At 39.9% G+C, this 17,740-nt stretch overlaps 1 protein-coding gene and 5 long non-coding RNA genes across 7 annotated transcripts; 4 read left to right on the top strand and 2 right to left on the bottom strand.

Moving 5' to 3' along the window:
* Positions 1-2,364: 2,364 nt before the first annotated feature.
* LOC130697950 (uncharacterized) lies at positions 2,365-2,865 on the top strand. The gene is made up of 3 exons (XR_009003080.1): positions 2,365-2,487; positions 2,546-2,681; positions 2,747-2,865. It is a non-coding gene; the product is annotated as an uncharacterized LOC130697950 (long non-coding RNA).
* A 1,097-nt stretch (positions 2,866-3,962) lies between these two features.
* On the top strand, positions 3,963-5,944 carry LOC130703341 (uncharacterized). 2 transcript variants are annotated; one of them, XR_009004643.2, is made up of 6 exons: positions 3,963-4,147; positions 4,220-4,367; positions 4,779-5,077; positions 5,141-5,246; positions 5,322-5,571; positions 5,635-5,944. It is a non-coding gene; the product is annotated as an uncharacterized LOC130703341 (long non-coding RNA). The 2 variants fall into 2 exon arrangements; XR_009004642.2 differs by having other exon boundaries at positions 4,775-5,077.
* A 286-nt stretch (positions 5,945-6,230) lies between these two features.
* LOC130697495 (uncharacterized) lies at positions 6,231-7,134 on the top strand. Its single transcript, XR_009002856.2, has 4 exons — positions 6,231-6,463; positions 6,518-6,779; positions 6,847-6,917; positions 7,006-7,134. It is a non-coding gene; the product is annotated as an uncharacterized LOC130697495 (long non-coding RNA).
* Positions 7,135-8,907: 1,773 nt separating this feature from the next.
* LOC130703438 (uncharacterized) lies at positions 8,908-10,986 on the bottom strand. The gene is made up of 8 exons (XR_009004667.2): positions 10,722-10,986; positions 10,564-10,656; positions 10,289-10,503; positions 10,118-10,191; positions 9,955-10,059; positions 9,685-9,853; positions 9,518-9,626; positions 8,908-9,430 (listed from the first exon to the last, which is right to left on the bottom strand). It is a non-coding gene; the product is annotated as an uncharacterized LOC130703438 (long non-coding RNA).
* Positions 10,987-11,086: 100 nt separating this feature from the next.
* On the bottom strand, positions 11,087-11,800 carry LOC130703442 (uncharacterized). Its single transcript, XR_009004672.2, has 3 exons — positions 11,737-11,800; positions 11,294-11,509; positions 11,087-11,132 (listed from the first exon to the last, which is right to left on the bottom strand). It is a non-coding gene; the product is annotated as an uncharacterized LOC130703442 (long non-coding RNA).
* Positions 11,801-16,061: 4,261 nt separating this feature from the next.
* Positions 16,062-17,736, top strand: LOC130703416 (general transcription factor IIH subunit 2-like). Its single transcript, XM_057524908.2, has 6 exons — positions 16,062-16,204; positions 16,303-16,636; positions 16,703-17,042; positions 17,108-17,216; positions 17,277-17,523; positions 17,587-17,736. The coding sequence occupies exons 1-6, from the start codon at positions 16,146-16,148 to the stop codon at positions 17,710-17,712; spliced, it is 1,215 nt and encodes a 404-aa protein (XP_057380891.1). The 5' UTR covers positions 16,062-16,145; the 3' UTR covers positions 17,713-17,736.
* Positions 17,737-17,740: the final 4 nt, after the last annotated feature.

The following is a 17,740-nucleotide window of genomic DNA, read 5'->3' as shown; positions in this document are numbered from 1 at the left end:
GCCTGCATCCACGAGCCGTCTTTCAGGCCGTGGGGAGGCTAACGAACAGCCTACGTTCAACGATCACCTCTTCTCTACCTTTCAGCTTGTGGTTCGATCTCCAAGGTAGTGAACAGTACTACAGGTCGATTTTTAGCCTGGCAAGGCTTTTTTTGCCATTTTTTAGCCTGGCAAGGCTTTTTTTTGGTGTGCCATTTAGCCCCTTTATAGTAGGCATGGCTCTTGTTTTTTCTCTCTTCTTTTTTCCTTTCTTCTTGTTTTCTCTCTTCTTTTTTTCTCTTGAAGGCGTAGAATCTTGCGTCTTGATCTGTTGTAGAATCTTGCGTAATATGTAATCCGATGAATCTTGCGTATCTTGAATGAAGATTTGGAGGGAAAGGGAGGGGGGGAAATTGGCGCTGTCGGGACTTGAACCCGGGGCCTTCAGAATGCGAAGCGAAGGTGGTAACCACTGTGCCAGGACCGCACATCTCAAACAAATTTATTTTTCATCGACCTTCGTTCTAATACCGGAGCTATATAATATGTGACTAATAGTGATGTCGCGCTGTGGTAGGGCGCTGTGGTATAGCACTGAGATCATACGTCGACTGTCCGTGTTCGGTTCATATAGACGCCATTGCTTCAAAAAAATTTTTATTATTTTTATAAATGTAAATAAAAAAAATAAAATAACCCATTTTATTTATTTTAGAACAGTATTAAAACGAACACATTTTTAAAGCAATTAACCAGTGCCCGTCAAAGCCAAACAAGTTACCAGAAAAATTTAAATTGGCTATGGAAATAAAACCATCGGATTGCCCCATCATATTTGTTTAGTTAAGCAATAAAGATATGGTTTTTTCCAAAAATAATTGTCATCGAACTTTCAAGGTTATAAAGCCTCAAGAGAATCACAGCGTTTCCCAATGAACAGTGTGTTGCTCACCTAGATAACAAAATTGTGTGAGAGGCCTCGGGTTCATCATGTCTCAACAACAAATTGTTCATCATGGTTGAACAAAATAGATTCGTAATTCCTACATATATATTCAAGGAACTCTCCCCAGCTTTTGCAATTGGGTCAAGTGCTTGTCAGAAATTCAGTCGGAGACTTGAGTCTTAAAAAATTCGGCGTGCGATATGTTTGGCACAGACGTTTGGAGGATCAAATGGAGTTCGTGGTGTATCCTAGTCAGTGTTACTTTCTGAAAAGCGTACCGTTCACCATTGTCCGCTTGGTGGCTCTTATTGAGGAACATTTTTCTTTTGAAGTTGCATAGAAGCGCCAAAAGCAACAGCGGTTTGGCCAAAAATCTCAAAATCCCGAGAAATCCCCAGAAAATTAAATAGGCCCTGGATAATCCCGGAAACCCTAGATTTCCATAACTGCACCCTAGATTCCAAAAATTTTCCTTAAATCCCCCTAAATAGGGTAATATCCCTAGAAGTGGAATGGCTGGTCCTGATCTAAGCTTTGTTTGAATGGCCACCAGGCGGCTTTCACCTTTTTTTCCCCTTTATTAAAGGGTTGGGTGAACAAAGACGTTGCCGTCATTTCATATTGCAACTACTATTTATTGTTTTTATTTTGATCTATTCTGTATAATCTCTATTATATTTCTTAAATCCTAATTTCTAAATCTTGCGTCGAGAATGGCTATGCCCATGACGCCAAAGTAATATCCCTGGATTATGAATAATTATTTGCAGAAGTACTGACTAATGGATTTTCTTTTAATTTAATATCACGTCAGGTAACCCATGGTAACACAGATTCCGTAATGGTGAAATTCGGTGTACCCACGGTGGCCGAAGCCATGGAATTAGGCCGAGAAGCTGTCGCATTTGTGTCGGTAAAATTTGTCAAACCCATTAATTTGGAATTGGGAAAAGTCTATTACCCCTATTTATTGATCAACAAAAAGAGATAATTACGGTTCTGATTTATAAAGACTTGTTAGATGAGATACCAGTTGTACTGACTGTTCCTGTCTTCACAGGTATGCAGGATTGTATTGGACCAAACCTGAAGAGTTTGACAAAATGGATTGTAAAGATATAGAAACCGTTCGTCGTGATTATTGGCAACTCGTTGCCAATCTTATCGATAGCTGTCTGCAGAAAATTGTGATGGAGCGGTAAACAAAAAGTCATCAATTTTAGTATTCGAAGTTTGAGGGTTTGATATTTTCTCTTAGAGACCCGGATGGAGTCTTAGAATACGCCAAGCAAACAATTTCCGACTTGCTGTGCAACAAAGTCGATATCTCACTTCTGGTGATTACCAAGGTAGAGCGTAACTATGTTTTGAAATACTGTGATTTTATCCGTTTGCCTTCTTTTATAAAAAAGGAGCTGACTAAACAGATAAAGACTACGCCAGCAAACAAGCACATGTGGAACTAGCTCACAAGATGCGTAAGCGAGATGCTGGTACAACCCCAAAATTAGGGGATCGAGTTCCGTATATCATTATCGCAGCTGCTAAAAACGAACCTCAAGGTTCGTTTTGGATTTCAAATTTCTCATGAACTATTAAGTTTTCATACGTCTTCTTTAGGCGGAAGACCCGATTTTTGTCCTGGAACACAGCGTACCTATTGATGCCCAATACTATTTGGAAAATCAGCTTTCAAAACCCTTTGTTTGGATTTTTGAACCCATACTTGGATCTAAAGCGGAATCATTGTTGCTACGTAAACACGGACTCATCGCATTTATTTGCTTGACATAATTGAACCCTTTGTATTCCGTATTGTAGATGGTTACCATACCCGGACGCCTTCAGTTGTTACTTCAAAAATTGGTGGATTGGCTAGCTTTACCACATGCAAATCCACCTGTGTTGGATGCAAAACCGTCCTTCCAGACGATAGTGCTGTATGCAAGTAAGTCTAATTTCTGCCTAACTCGGCGATGTTTGTTAAAATTACTGTTCCAATTAAACAGATTTTGCAAGGCGAAAGAATTGGAGTTCTACCAGAGAGAAATTGGTAGAACCAACTTTATGCTCTCGAAGAGAAGTTTAATCGTTCATGGACAGAATGTCAACGGTGCCAGGGAAATCTCAACGAAGAGATTCTTTGTTCCAAGTAAATAGTTTGAGTGATATCATAATCATGTTACATACTTAATACTAATCATTTGTCACATTTAGCCGAGATTGCCCCATCTTTTACATGAGGACAAAAGTTAGAAAAGATCTCACGGAACAGGATAAACTTATGAAAAGATTCGGCCTACCCTGACAACCTACTGCTCTCGTCAATGATGGTGGATACAGGTAATGGTTTGGCTTCTGTAAAATAGATTGAAAACATTAAATTACACGACTCATTGTTCGGTAAGTTCCCCATAACCAAAAGATTTTGATAAAAATTGTGTATAGCGTCGTAAGAGTCTCGGAGGGAGTAGGCGGTAAAATGCGTGATGTCATGTAATTCCGTATTTTGAAAAACGAATGTTGATGGCATTAGTAAGTAGATGTATAAGTTATTATTAGAAACGTCACGTTGTTGCGAATGATCCAGTCGGCGAAACATCGTACGAACTAACACACATAAAGTTAAATAGATTAAGTTCTTAGTCTTTCTGTTTTGGTTTTTTTTTGTGGTTTATTTCTAGATTTTTTTTTCTTCCCATCACATTTTAAATTCTTTTTTCATTGGCAACAAATTTTCCTTGCATTTATTTTATTTTTTTTTCTTTCCTTTTTTTCTTTTTATTACTGTCACACGCAAAAGATGTAGCAAATTTGCAATAGACTAAATTCATTAATTTCTTTTTTTAATTCAGTTATTAATTCATTTGTAATTTAATTTAACTTTTTAGGAAGTGCTCATTTATACAAACTCATTATTCTTAACGCCCAATTAAAGTCGTATTTGTCAAACAAAACATTTGCTTTAGTCTCGTAGGGGGCTAGACGCTAGGTGGCCCAGGTGCTGTGCTGAGCTGAGTTGAGCTGAGCTGCTGATGGCAACATTTAACATGGCGTCGTAGCGGCTGGTTATATCACGGCAGCCGAACGTGGCAGACCTTCCTTTTTGTAGGTGAAATTCAAGGGAGGAACTGCAAATGCTCGCCGCCATCTTGTACGAACGATGTGGTCTGGCGAACACCTTGCCAAGGTGACCATGCATTACCTTCGAGTGTATTTAAGGTATACCATTTACTTGCTTTGTAAAAGCTAGGTTTTTAACTTGTGCATCATAACGATTTTGAATTGGGTAAGTTGCAAGTCGGTAGATTTGTTCCGCAGTTTCCCGGATACCAACATCCTGCTTTGCGAGAACTACTCTACGTTGTTCTGGGGGGCTTAGACGAACCTCTGAATCCGATTTTGAAGAAGTCTTGCATCGATGGACACTGACAAAATATAGGTGAAATAGCTAATTTTTTTTTATTAGCAAGGTTCATCTGTGTTCCAACTCATTTTCTTTTTCAGGAAGCTGCACATGAATGTTGGGTATTTTATCATAAGTAGAATACAGAAAGATACTGTAGTAGTAGATCTCTTTAGTTGGGTATTGAAATTGGCTTTGGTGTGTCTGCGGTCCGATGGGGTCTCAGTTGCATTTGATCCTACTTGTTATTTATCACTACCAATGCCAGTCGAAAAGGAAGTACCAGTTGACTTGTATGTGGCTTACATGGATCTTTTAGCAGAAATTTTTCTGCTTTCAAGGGATTCGAAGAGTTTGCAAAATATTATGTCTCTAGGATTCCACAGTTTTACGTAATTCGATTGCCAAGAATTTTTACTGATTCTTGTTTTGTTTTTCTAAAGGCAGATTCGTAATTATAATTGGAATTGGGAAAGAAAATTGACGGAGGCTCAGTACCAAAAAAATTATGGTAGTTGGAATGATTAAAAATCCTTTTTGTGCAAATTAATTTTTGAAATTGTTTACTTCATTTTCAAATGGTTCCGTTCACATTTGTTGTTCATGTGAGATGTTATATATACCAGTTACTGCATTATATTTACCACTATTGCAAGATGTTTGTTAAGTAATTACTACTGTTTTGCTTATCTGGAATGTTGTGTGGGAGTCCATCAGGAATTGCTGGTCTGCAGTAAATTTGTCAGGTATATGTTAACTCTCATCAGCAAAATGTTCCGCACTAATTGTGTTTGGTTTTCTTGGTATAGGCTAGGTGATGAACATTAATGAATCAGAAAATGTTTTGCATGGGTGGTGAATGTTCCGACAGTTTTAACAGTTGTGATGTGGTGTATTTTACTTCCACGCATCATGGTATTCTTATCTATCAGTTGAATTGTATGGTTAATTTTCTGTTCGTGTAACCTCATTTCCTCTTGACTCATCTAGTAGAAGTTGGTGACCTGATACAATGAACATGGAAAAATCACCTGCGCCTACGTTGACGATGATACCTGTACCGGAGTGCTGGAAACTAAAATTAAATTTTCTTTACAATTTGGTTTCAGGCTATCTTTATAATTTTTTAATAGTTTTGCATTTATTGATGAGTCCGCAAGCTCTTAGCTGATTTCCTCCTTTAGATACCGCCTGTCGACGATTTGGCAGCCTCACACAATTAAAGAACGTATGCCAAAAAGTAATTGATTCAATCTAATGTATGCAATGTATACTAATTACACCATTCAAAACAATATTCCAGGCCAAAGTGAGCTCTTCCGAGCAGAAAAGTGACGTCGTATCCATTTAATTGAAAATAGGCACAAGATAACGCACAATTGGCGTGCTTGTCTCAGTGGAGAAATTTTGCCGTGGAGCTTATAACCGAAATACCATTGCAGCTGTTCAAAAAAAGAAGTGTATTACCATACAGGTGTTGACTAGCTAACAATCCAGGGATACGTCAACTTGCGAAATTTCTAGATGTGTGTGAAGCGCAATCAGCATCCTTGTTGAACTGTGAACCCAAATCATGTATTTTCCGAGAAATATCTAGGTTTTTGGATAAATAAATAAAAGAAAGTGAAAAAATCGGGCTCAAAAACATGTTAAATCGCTATATTTTTAAAATGCCGTTCGTAGTTTTGGTCGCTGTATTTGTTAAAATTGAAATGGTAGTAGCCAATATGGGGGTGGGGATTCACGCTCTAAAAGTATGTTTAAAGAGTTCACATCAGTGCAGTTCCCGTCTCAAAAAAGCAAGACTTTCAATTTTGATGAATTTTTCGGTTGTTAATTGGAAAACAAGATGACGCTGCTGTGCCACTATTTACTTGCTGACTATATGGGAGCGGTGAAAGCTGTGTTCGAAAGTTTCTGTTAAATATGTCATATTCCAATGGAAAACTCAAGAAAATCTAACGGTGCTTCTGTTCGTTTTCAACCCCGAGTGTGTTTTGGAAGTGAAGCCCACAGAATGCTTGGTGTTTATGGTACATATCTTGTAATCACCTATGCCAGCTGCCAATCCAAAAAACTATTAGCAATCTACTACGTTGCATACATCAAACTATACCAGTGCTCATTGAGAGGTATAATACTAGTGTTTTGTTATCAGAATCTCATTGACGGATTTTGCTTTTAAGGTTTAGCTCATGAAACTTCATTTGTAAAGAATACTTCCCGTTGAGGAATGTCACCAAAGATGCAAATCCTATGGGTAGGAATACCATAATATCGTTCTTCTACTCCTTAACCACTCATGGTCTCCTGTCAATCGTGATCTGAGTGGTGCACCATATTCATCTTCGTTGCAGTGTCAACTGTAATGACACTCATTTTGGCAGTTGTAATCTCTACTTAGCCTACCAACGGACACATACATGTACCTCAACACAATTTCTACTGGTATTTTAAATTTCTCTTGTGCCTCATATAGTTTGCTTTTTTATTTAAATTGAACATTCAACCATAGAATTGCCAACTCTTAGCCGTCTGCTGCCTATTTGCTGGCCCTACAGTCTTTCTAGCCATCGGACAGCAGAAGTAAGTCAAATTGCCTTCAACGTTTGGTTACAACAACAATCTTATATTTCCCACTAACTAGCTCTTTTTCTTTACTTTTACGATTTAGAACAAAGCCTTCTTCGTCTTCGCCACGCCCGTCGTCCCGACTTCGCCTCGCCCGTCGTCCCGACTTCGCCTCGCCCGTCGTCCCGACTTCGCCTCGCCCGTCGTCCCGACTTCGCCTCGCCCGTCGTCCCGACTTCGCCTCGCCCGTCGTCCCGACTTCGCCTCGCCCGTCGTCCCGACTTCGCCTCGCCCGTCGTCCCGACTTCGCCTCGCCCGTCGTCCCGACTTCGCCTCGCCCGTCGTCCCGACTTCGCCTCGCCCGTCGTCCCGACTTCGCCTCGCCCGTCGTCCCGACTTCGCCTCGCCCGTCGTCCCGACTTCGCCTCGCCCGTCGTCCCGACTTCGCCTCGCCCGTCGTCCCGACTTCGCCTCGCCAGTCGCCCCTTCTTCGCCTCGCCCGTCGTCCTGTCTTCGCCTCGTGGCCATGCCGTCTTCGCCTCCGTTATCGCCTCTTCGTCACCTCGTGGTCGCCTCGTCTTCGTGGTATGGTTGTGTTTTGTTTTATGTTGTATTATGTCTTGCAAGTTAACCCGTTGGCTGCCACCCACCCACTTTGATCCCCTTTTTTTTGTAGCTTGACAGGGACGGGCCGCGCTGTTCTGCTCCATGGTCTATCTGCCATGGGGTGGTGCAGCGCCACTGCCCAAGATTGGCCGAATGGCCCCAAAGGCAATGCACCATAGGGAATCCCTTGATCGAGACGGCGATGTAGACCTGGGATGTGCATTTCCGTAAAGGTCTCATCGCCGTCTCAGCCCGGCCCACCCGGCCCCCTTGGTCGCTATCCCTTTGATAGCGACAGTAGCTATTGTAGATAGGTGGCGTGGCAGCCAACGGGTTAGTTTTAAGTGTATTTGTGTATGTATTGTATATTGTGTACTGTGTTATGAAATGTATGTAAAAGTGGTGGATATGTGGGTGGAAGGAGGGACAATAAAAACGTTTTTACACTATTTACTTTTGTATTTATTATTTCGCTATACATTAGCTGACATGGGGATCGAACCCTAGTATTCTAGCGTGACAACCACACGCTATACCATTATTCCAACCATGAACTTGTAAATAACTAATGTGCATTCAATAATAAGCTAATGTGAATTGCATATCTATATAGGTATCACAATCCTAAATGAAAATTATCAAGAGCAGATATGGCATAACAGTAGCATGCTGGCTTGCGACACAAGAAGTCTGTGGTTCAATCCCTATGTCAGCTAATGTATAGGTAAGTAATAATTACAAAAGCAAGTAGTGTGAAATCGTTTTTGTTGTCTCACCTTCCACGGACTTACATTTACACTTCGAATTAAAATGCAATGCTGCAATAGTCTTTTCTACATTTATTCTGCTTCAATTATATACATCTACTGAGGTTTGAACCCAGGGTAACACGTATCGCAGCTAAAGGCCCTACCACAAAGCTATGGACCTTATGAAAACTGTAGAAAGATAAACATATAGTTGTGCAAGACTGCACAAACAGCCTAGACGACAACATAGTATATGTGATAATACGAAAAGTTAGATATATCTCGTGGCTCAATGTTAGAGCATCGGCGTTGCACGCTGAATGTCTGGGGATCGGTTCCCATACGAGTAAAATAAAATACAAAATTACTTCAGAAAACATCCATGCATTACACGTTGTTACTTGAATCTAAGTTGAACTATTCAAAGAGCGTAATAAATATTAATTGGGTACTTACAGATAAATAACCAATAAAAACAATGCTTACCATTGAAGGTGGCAAAAACAATAAAGGTGAATTGAGCAGGCTAAAAAAAAAAAAAAGTTGACAAATGTAATCTGTAAACACAGCGAACACAGGCAATGAAAGACAAAATTTTTCAAAAAATATTTTATAAAAAAAATTTTATTGACAATTCTCTGCACACTAGAATTAATTTTGCAACTTTAAAAAGGCACAATAGCCCTTTCAAAAGTTGCCGTCAACCCAGGCAGGGGGAGACACTGCCTTGTTGACCCACCGGGGAGATTACCCGGTGATTGGCTAAGAGAAGCCGGAAGAAGAGCCGAAGATATGGAACATTTTTACTGGAGCGATTAACCTTTAGTTCGGATTTGTGGGTAGCCACGTCGCCCTCCGTGAACACATCATCGGACTAAGCGGCCAGCCCACGTCCCCTTTCCGGCCAGAGCCCTCCAAACCTCGGTATATGTTATTTTTAAATATACCGTACAGTAGGGGCATGACCCCCTACGGGCTTATTACGAGTCAAGGGGAAACGGGGCTACGGAAAGGAAGGGAGCCCAGATATGCACTTCAATTTTTGAATTTTAAATACCGTTTGGGGAATATGAATAAAGTGTAGGAATTCCGTGTTGTCCATCCAATCATCACAATTTATTCAACGTCTTGCCCCAAACCAAGAACATTTACAGAGCCAGCGTTACTTCTCACCTTTATTAAAAAAAAAAAACATTAACTATTGAACAGAAAATTATGTAGGTTAGATATAGTTAGCAAAAAAGCTTCTTGTTTACTTACAAGTCCCTTTCTACGAAGATGAGTTCAGGCTTTGAAAGGTTATTTCAAACTGCAACTTCAGGAAAACCATCCGACTCTATTACCAAATAAATCCAAGTTTCCCTGTGCCCTAGAAAATTTCTCGTGTTTAATTACAATGTTAATGCAATTCTAGACAAATCTCCTACCACATTGGAAATGACTTTTTCCCATCAAGCTGGTGCCAACATCAGTTCTTTAAATACAGCATATCAAACAAAATCTGTAGGAATTCCATGTTGTCCATCCAATCATCACAATTTATTCAACGTCTTGCCCCAAACCAAGAACATTTACAGAGCCAACGTTACTTCTCACCTTTATTAAAAAAACAAAAAACAACATTAACTATTGAACAGAAAATTATGTAGGTTAGATATAGTTAGGAAAAAAGCAGAAAATGCTTCTTGTTTACTTACAAGTCCCTTTCTACAAAGATGAGTTTAGGCTTTGAAAGGTTATTTCAAACTGCAACTTCAGGAAAATCATCTGACTATCACCAAATAAATCCAAGTTTCCGTGCCCTAGAAAATTTCTCGTGTTAAATTAGAATGTTAATGCAATTCTAGATAAATCTCTTACCACATTGGAAATGACTTTTTCCCATCAAGCTGGTGCCAACATCAGTTCTTTAAATATAGCATATCAAACAAAACCTGGAAACAAAGCAGAAAGTAACCAGAACTTTTCAGTAAGCTATTAATGGCGTGGTATGCTGCACAACAAGTTTTCACCAAGAACTTGTGCTTTTACCTTTTAGAATTCAACTGCACATTGGTAACCATCCTAAGGAGGAAAACGATTATGACAATATGGCACACTTGGCGATATCCTGGAATTCGGTAAAGCATTTCCAATTCGCGAGGCAACCATTATTATGGCAACCAAACTCGATATAGCCCCCTGACAACGAACAAATTGACAGTTCAGTAGAGTACTCAGTAACAAGCAATTCCTCCTCTAGATGTCTTCAAAATAAAGGTACTTAAAAAATTCACAATTTTCTGTTTCATAGTCACAAAAAATACTTGTTGCAAATATGTTCGTTTTTGTTTCTGCAAGTGTAAATGGAGTCAATGTCAAATGTTCCATGGCTATAAGGATAGGAGGTATTCAAAGTCCTAAAATAAATGTTTTATAGCATTAACCTAGAGAAAAAAGTTAACAATAGAATGGGCAAAATTACCAACCAATCACCAGACAAGGGAAAAAATTATTCGAAGCAACTACAAAGCTACATGGCTGCCAATATGTACTGCTCCTATTTGTGATAACAATGTATGAAAGGTAGTATCAGCAAATGGTTTTATTGTTGTTTTGTTTGTAACCTAATCTTAAAATTCAAACCTCCCTTTTTCTTTTGTTAGTGATGAAGATGGAATTTTCTGTCCTACTTGTTTCTGTCATAGACTGTGGGGTCCACCGTTACAAAACTCTACATCAGCAACCATCATTTCTCACTGCTCAGAACCTGCAAATGTCATGAATAAAAAAATTTTAATTAAAAATAATTTAAAACAGTTGTAACATCAAGCATTATTAAACGACTTGCCTAACTAAGGAAACCGCTGGAACCACAATGTTTGTCTCCACAATCCTGAAATGATTGAAATGACAAGCTTTGTTTTATTTCATTAATTTTAATTTTAAAAAAAAGGACAAAGCCTAACTGCATGGTTGAGCAGTTTGGCTTGATGCCTTTTTTAAAAAGCAAGAAGGCAGCAATAACCATTATCTCAATGTGCCTGTCGTGCTTACTTTTAAGGACATGAGTTACCATCCATGATAGCAAGCAAATAAATTCTTCTTGTGTTGATGGTATGAGATGAAAATAATGGCAAAGAATAATACAATAGTGGAATATGGAAGAATGATATTGCCACACATTTATGATCCTTCTTAATGGCCATCTGGCATGGAGATGAGAGAATGAGGGCCAAGGCACCACATCTTGTTCACAACTTGTGATATTCCCTAAAATTTAGAAACAAACAAACAATGACTCAGCATGAAAAGAATTACTTCTTAGTTTCTTCTTAATAATGTGCCTTTCATTTTGTAATTTGAAAAGGAGTTTCAAATATCGTTAGGTATTCTCAAATTAAAGTTTCTTGTGGAACAATGTTTTTGTTAGAATTAGAATCAATGTCTTTGGTTAACAATGTTTTCTTGGCGAAACATTCACTCAAGTATTACTTTACCATTGCTACCTGATGTGTCCAGTATTTCGCCCGTCAGATGCACACCACATGTTTCACACACGACAATGAACTATCAAATGGCGACTGGTGGCGGTTCACAAAACTCAAGCAACGTTGCCACATATTTCAAAATAGGCGGCGAATTAAATTTAAGACACAACTTTTTAGCTTTCTCTCGCACAGGAAGATGCTATGCAAAAACCAAATTAAAACAAAGAGATGGCTGGTTCTCTTTCGGGTTTACAATGGTAACTTATGTATTGTTGGGAAAGATAAATTCATGTTGCGGCTCTCGCGCAGTAGGTCCACCAACATCAGTAACACACACACACACAAATCCGTGCCAACTGTGAAATACTTAACCAACCATACCAAAATCTGTATTTCTTCAAAATTATTTGGGCGTCGCTCAGAATGAAAATTGGACACAAAATTTAAAGAACAAAAAATTATAATCAAGTGAGCCTCAACGCATGGATAGGAACACGTAATGAGGTCAACTTGGGGAAAGAGGTACAGAAGTGAACCCAAAAGCAGAATAGAATCCGATATGTGAACAAATTATTCAATGGGTAAAAAATTATGGGTAAAACAAAAGAAAAACAAAATAGGTAATTCATTGATGGGTCTTGCTGTTAGATGTTTCTAGTACGTCGAGGTGGTGGCGATGAGGTATCCTCCTTAACAAGCTCAGGTTCGCTAGTTGTTTTCTTGCCATCACGTGTCCGTTTCGTGGCCGGCACGGCCGGAGGTTCATCCGTCATTGTTGCGGCAGATACTGCCGGGCCCTTCTTTTGTCGTGAACGTTTGGCGGCCGGTGCTTTCTCTTCCTCTTCTTTGGCTGTAGCGGCCAAAATCTCAATGTCGGGGTCGCGTTCCAGCTGGACAGAGAGTTTCTTCTCGGCCGGTGAAGCCGTCGTCCGCGCCGAACTGGTGGATCTGACTGGCGAATGCGCCGTTTCGGCCACGTCAAAATGAACTTTGAGTGCGCCCTTTGCGCGAGTAGATCGTCCACTTTTGACGGATGTGACTGGCGATCCATTGTTCGCCTCCGGTTCATCTGGCATGTGATTGGCGTGGATGTCGGCAGCGTGTCCTTTGCCTTCGTCTAACATTTCTACATCATCCAATCCAGCAACGTATTTATTGGCTTTCGTTTCACCACGACGCCTTTTGCCTTCCGGCGCTTCCTTCTCCGGAACGGAGACACGTTTGACAGCACCTCGACGTGTTGTTTTCTTCGTCACCTCGACATCGGCTTTTATTGTTCATCTATAATAAGACAGTAAAACACCATTAGGCATAAAAACTCTTAATTCATATATATATATTTCATACCTTCCATGATTCGTGAGTTGATTGCTAGCATATTTTTCTGACAGACGCTTCGGAAGAGACATTTACGATTTTCGTTGACGCTCACCATGGATGCTGGTAGACTAGACATTTAAAGTTAAGACACTTTGCCCAATTCCAACAGTTTTGATTCTTACTTGTAAGTTGTTATTGCACGAGAATGCAGCGACGAAATCCGCCGTCTTTTTGCTGTCGACAAAAACGATAGTCTTGGCATCACCGAGATCTTGTAAAACTTCGATCAGCTTAGCTCTCTTATCTCTTTTCGAGCACTGAAAAAACCACTGTTCAACATCCGGATTGGTGCCACCGACAATGCCTGTTGTGACGAAGATGTAGTCTTCCATGTACGTCGCAGCCAGCGCTTCTACTTCATCTGGGAATGTAGCCGAAAATATACAACACGACGGATTCCCTACAGAGAAACAAATAGTATTACATCAGTCGAATCTCATACTCAAAAGCAATCGAGAACATACTTTCGGATTCATCGTTGGATGGTTGACAATTCGATCAGCTTCGTCCAAAATTTAAAACCTGACCCCTGAGAAGTCATATACTCCACCGTCGAGAAAATCCTTGAATCGCCCCGCGGTCGCGACAAGAATATTGCACCCAGCTTGAAGATTTGACCGTTGATGGCTCGTGACAGTTCCTCCATATATAATCACAAACTTTAAAACTGAACTGCAGGAGAATTTACACGCTTCGCGGTGAATTTGAATGGCCAATTCACGAGTGGGTGCGACAATTACAACTTCTGGCTTTTGCCCCATGGCATGAGACGCACCAGCAACACCTTGTTCTAACAATATGTTCAAAACCGGTACCAAGTACGACGCCTGCATGAAAAAATGTAAAATTTTAGATGACTTAATCAACGAATATCACGAAGGGTTTGTTGAGTAGTGATGCAATTGGACCTTTTGGTAGTCGCAATTACTGGCGTGCCCACTCAAAATTACTTTTACTTCAATTTACCCAGTTCATACCGACCCATTTGAATCAAGTCAGTACGAGGGCATCAAGGTTTAAAAATTACACAGCGTTAATTAATTGGATTACCGCTTTACCGGAGCCCGTGACAGCACAAGCAATTAAATCTCTTTTGGCAAGAATACCTGCAACTGAAGCTTTCTGAACAGGTGTTGGTTTAGTAGTTGACACAGGCCGGCTTCTTCGAATGGTGTTAAGTATTGAGGTACATCTTTTCCTGTAATCTAAAGCAAACCCAATAGATATTTTTAAATCATAAAATACAGTTTCGAGAAATGGCTTACCTGAAGGACAACTTTAACAAAATTGTTAAAGCGTTCCCCACAGATGATGCCCTTATTCAGTTCCTTTTCATCGTATATCACAGCTTCCGGAATGTATTGCTCACGCGGCTTTCCATCTTCCGTCAATTCACTGAATAGATTAGGGCAGCCTTTCGAGGTGTGGCCAGCTTCATGACACTGGGGTAAAACAATGAATACTGTAACATAATATATTTTTGTGAAGAGACAACTGATGTTTGCACTGTAACACTTGCTGCCACCAATGCCTCCTCCTTGTGGAAAATCCCTTGCTAGAACCGGCAGAAGTCACAGTAGCCATAGTGACGCATCCGACTTCATTAGCAGGTAGTATCGTGCTACTGCCGGGCAATGGTCGAATAGACGAAGGCGATGGAAGCGTGTCGACATCATAAGCAGAACCTGAAGTTGCTAAACGAAACCAATGAAAAAGGGGGAAAAAAATAAATAAATAAAACATTTAGTTAACTAAAGAAAAACGAAGCAGAATAAAAATACGAGAAATTCAAATGAATTTTACATGATGACGACAGGGTAGAGCTGAGACTTTGTTCCGAATGTGGCGTCTTTTCCACGCTAGTATTGTTGCTTGAGGCCGTGGACTACTGGCCAGAGACATCAAGCTTATGGGCGGTTCGCCATCGGGCGTTGACATCAAGTTCAATCCGGAAGGAAACGGAGGCGGCGATGGGCTCACCAAGTGCGGAACGTCGTAATGATGTTCGCTTATCTAGGAAAAACGAAACAAATCGATGTTTTAGATCTGCAGAACTGCCAATTCGCAACTAACAAACTCAAATACTTACGGGAGTTAAAGCTCCGCTTTTGCTGGCAGAATCACAGCCGGAAGTTGTTGGTTCAGAATATGTATACTCGCAATACGCTGGAGGACTTTGGTTGACCCCACCCATTCCTGCGTTCTGGGTTAAATCCGGTTAGATACTGAGGCATTTCTTTTCTTGATCCGTGTAATAGCCTGTAGCGTATTCTGTGCAGAATGAGAAACATTGAAACATTTTAAAACCCATAATTCTAAAAAGATAGTCGAAAACCAAATGAATCAAAGCACGCAAATCACACAATCATTACCTATGAAAAAAAAATAGATATATATACCTGCATATTTAATGGCTACCGACAATATTGTAAAAAGTATATGCTCACATTCACAGACACAATGATTTGACACATTTTTTAGTCACTTAACAAGCTTATGTGTCAACTAACATTCACTCTTGTAATGAAGTTCCGTTAATATTGTTGTGGTGGCACTGTGCTCTGTGACAGAAAGATTTTGAACAGAACTGTGAAACCATCACCTGAATGGTTGCTACGAACGATTCGCCACTGTGATGGACTACCTAATTTTATTTCATCTTCATGAGGATCGAGGCTTCAACTTGGATTTCTTCTGCTGTAGAATGGCTTGAGATCCAAATTTGCATTCTAGGACGTGCAATTCTAGATGGCAGTGCAAGAGTTCTAAAAAAGACGTAACGGGTCAATTTTAAATCAAGTTTGGTCGGATTGTTATTTTACATTTTACACCAACACTTAGATTGTTGCCTAAGATGTTGATGATGAAAATAAGGATGTTAAATTCATTTACCACTAAGCCATTTTTTGAGCGGCATCGGTGTCAGTAAACGACAAGCAGAAGGTTTTCGAACACACAAAATTTCAGTGGCTAAAGGGATTGAAATACAGAAATTTAACTACTGTTAAAACATAAACGTAACGCTTTTGTTTACTAAAATGGCAGATGAAGACGAAACTAAAGAATACCGATGGGAGTCTGGATATGAAAAAACATGGTAAGTTCGCACTGAGAAAAGAAAATTATGTAAAAGACAAACATACCTTTCAACCCTTGAGTTTCGGTGAAATTTCATTATCTCATTGCAAATTTCAGGGAAGCTATAAAAGAAGATGATGATGGCTTGCTAGAATCAAATGTAGCTGAATTAGTTGCTAGGGCAAAGAGGAAAAGAGCTGCCCTCAAAGCATCAGGTGCAATCCAACTTGGGATGATGAGACACTTGTTTGTTATTGTGGATTCTTCTGAATGCATGTTTTTGCAAGATTTAAAACCTACTCGTTTTCTTTGTGTTTTGAAACTCCTTGAGGTTTTTGTTCATGAATTCTTTGACCTTAATCCAATAAGTCAATTGGGAATCCTGACAACAAAGCTCAAACGTAGTGACAAAATCACAGTACTTGCTGGTAATCAGAAGAAACATATTGAGGTAACATTCTTTACAACAAAACCGTTTGTGCAACAATCAATTTTATTTCTTTTGGGAAATTTCTAGGCTTTGCAACACTTAAAGGATTTGTCTTGTGAAGGGGAGCCCTCTCTTCAAAATTCATTGGAAAGAGCTATGAATGGGCTTAAAAACATGCCTGCCCATTCCAGTAGAGAAATCTTAGTGTTGTTTGGAAGTTTGACTACTTGTGATCCTGGTGACATACAAAAAACGATCAAGTCGTTAAAAGACAATAACATTCGGGTTTCTATCATCGGGTTGGCCGCAGAAGTACGAATATGCCGAGAAATCGCTAAAAAAACCGGCGGCACGTATAACGTTCTTATTGACGATCATCATCTGAAAGAACTTATCTTAAGCCAAGTGCAACCACCAGCTGTAGCAGGTGACTTTTTCCTAAAGATGTCTACAATCTTGATGGCCTGCTTGATAGTATCGTTTACGTATTAGGTTCAATAGAAGCATCACTGGTAAAAATGGGGTTTCCTGGAGGTACTCCCACACTAAACGATGGTACTTCAGACTCATCCGCTGATCACGCACCCGCTTATTGTCTTTGGTAACTAAGTTCCTTGCAAAAAAGAGGCCAAGTGTGTCTACTAACGCCTCTACATTGCAGTCACATCGATAGCGAAACGTCAAGTTTGATGGGTCCCAATGGCTATAACTGCCCACAGTGTGGCAGCCGTTATTGTGAGCTCCCGGTTGAATGTAAACAATGTGGGCTGACATTAGTTTCTGCGCCGCACCTTGCTCGCTCTTATCACCATCTCTTTCCTATTAAACCGTTCGTAGAACGAGCACAAGTCCCTGATGCGACGCATTGTTTCGCATGTGCTAAACTGTTCGTTGAAGCAGAAACTAATGTAATAGTCATTTTTAGTTTCAGATTATATCAAGTTCATTACAACTTACCTTTTTTTCTTAAGGTTTACGAGTGTGAAAACTGTAATCAGATAGTTTGTCTGGATTGCGATCTATTTATCAGGGAAACTTTGCACACGTGCCCTGGATGTGCTAGTGATCCTGTGACAGCTCAAATGAAAACAAATTAAATAAATGTTTTTTTCTCATTGATACGTG

Source organism: Daphnia carinata, chromosome 10, assembly GCF_022539665.2.
Source record: "Daphnia carinata strain CSIRO-1 chromosome 10, CSIRO_AGI_Dcar_HiC_V3, whole genome shotgun sequence".
Taxonomy (NCBI): Eukaryota; Metazoa; Arthropoda; class Branchiopoda; order Diplostraca; family Daphniidae; genus Daphnia; species Daphnia carinata.
This window is presented reverse-complemented; position numbering and strand designations above follow the sequence as displayed.

Bases quoted from the DNA above. Each gene is read 5' to 3' on its own strand.
- LOC130703416 (XM_057524908.2), top strand. From the start codon at position 16,146: ATGGCAGATGAAGACGAAACTAAAGAATACCGATGGGAGTCTGGATAT. The intron at 16,637-16,702 runs GTAACATTCTTT...GGAAATTTCTAG, and splicing joins ATCAGAAGAAACATATTGAG to GCTTTGCAACACTTAAAGGA. The intron at 17,524-17,586 runs GTAATAGTCATT...TTTTTTCTTAAG, and splicing joins TCGTTGAAGCAGAAACTAAT to GTTTACGAGTGTGAAAACTG.